The 1,485-nt window shown below is 35.7% G+C and overlaps 1 protein-coding gene across 1 annotated transcript in view; it reads right to left on the reverse strand.

Moving 5' to 3' along the window:
• The window catches only part of INPP5F (inositol polyphosphate-5-phosphatase F), a 98,949-nt gene that overhangs the window by 30,361 nt on the left and 67,103 nt on the right, over positions 1-1,485 (reverse strand). Inside the window, exon 7 of the mRNA XM_019556190.1 lies at positions 148-346. Coding sequence (XP_019411735.1) covers positions 148-346 — 199 coding nt within the window. The remainder of the gene's footprint in view (positions 1-147; positions 347-1,485) is intronic.

Below are 1,485 nucleotides of genomic sequence, written 5' to 3' on the forward strand. Positions count from 1 at the left end.
ATACCCATAGAAAAAAGAAACATTTAACCACCCATGCAGCACTCTTAAACGTTTTACTTTGACATTTCAGGAATTAATTTAGAGTTGCATCTAATTTAATATCGTTTGTAAATTATACTTGAGCTCATTTTGGGCCTCCCTGCTTACCAGCTCTGTGCCGACTTCGGCGTGAGATAAGTGCAACCAGAAATCGTGGGTGAATGTCATCTACACAAGTTGACTCCTGAGGGGGCGTCTCTGGACTGCTTTTCTCATCATCGGATGACTCATTGTAATTAACTACAAGCTCTTCAATCTGTACAAATCCCTGAATGATGGGTATAATCCAGAAGTCTACTTCATCATTCTGTAAATTACAAAATATTACATTAACAGTTGTACTTTTATGGTGGGGAAGAGGGTTAGGGGACACCCTAAATATTTGCTCAATGTGTAGAGACTTCTGATATTATTATTATGACAGGAATGCCTGGTGTTATTCTACATCTGAAAACGTCTTCTCAATATCTAATACAGTCCAACCAAAATTCAGACTCCCTTGTCTAATCATTTAGTTTCTTCTAAAGGCTGTGATGCTTTTAATTAGTTAACTCAAAGGACTTTTTGTTGAGGACGGGTGAAGAGCAAGAGTAGAAAGTTATATGTTGTATTAAGAAGTGTGCCCTTTTTATTAATGGAAGTTACAGTTCTACATGGATTTTATATATTTTCTCTTTTGACAGTAGCCAAATATGTTCTTTTGCTTAAAGGCTCATTGACTAAAGTTAACTAAAATTAGTACCAAATACTTCTAGGATTTTATTCATGTCATAATGGAAAGACTCCACTCTGCCCTTCCATATGCAAAATACCTGAAAGCATATGGGAAAAAGCAGCATAACTGAATTTACAGCTTGCTTGGGAAATTAGGTTGTTTTTCTTATCTCGTGATGGGCTTCTACATAAGCCATCAATTCAAAACAAAGTGTCCCACAACATTCTGGCTTCTCCTGCCTAAATTCTCACCTAGCACACAGTCAAAAAAGTTTGCCTTGAAAATTAGAACAATATTGTCATTCTCCCTTATCGGTAAGTTCACCAATTTCTTCAGTTTGAGCAATTTAACTGGCAAGAGACAGAAAAAGAAAAATATATAGCAAGAAGCTTTTTGGTCTATATAGATTTTGTCTACAAATCTTACTTAAGACAGCAAAGAATGACTGCTTCTATGCTGTCCAAAAAGAAACCATACCCCTTTAATTATAGTCAGACTGTAGAAATACTGTAGAAACTAGATATATTACATAGTTTAATAGCTAGATTGACTGGTAACAGTTCCTTAAAATTATGTTACTTTCTCCAATTCTTAAATCAAAAATATCTAATTTGTGATTAGATCCATGGACCAGTCCTGCACCCCTCATCCAGCCCATGTGGCTAGAGAAGTTTGACACTCCTGGTTTAAAGCATTCACCACTTGCTACTAATATCTTGGATGAAACTATT

This window comes from Crocodylus porosus, unplaced genomic scaffold (genome assembly GCF_001723895.1).
Source record: "Crocodylus porosus isolate Cpor-Errol unplaced genomic scaffold, CroPor_comp1, whole genome shotgun sequence".
Taxonomy (NCBI): domain Eukaryota; kingdom Metazoa; phylum Chordata; order Crocodylia; family Crocodylidae; genus Crocodylus; species Crocodylus porosus.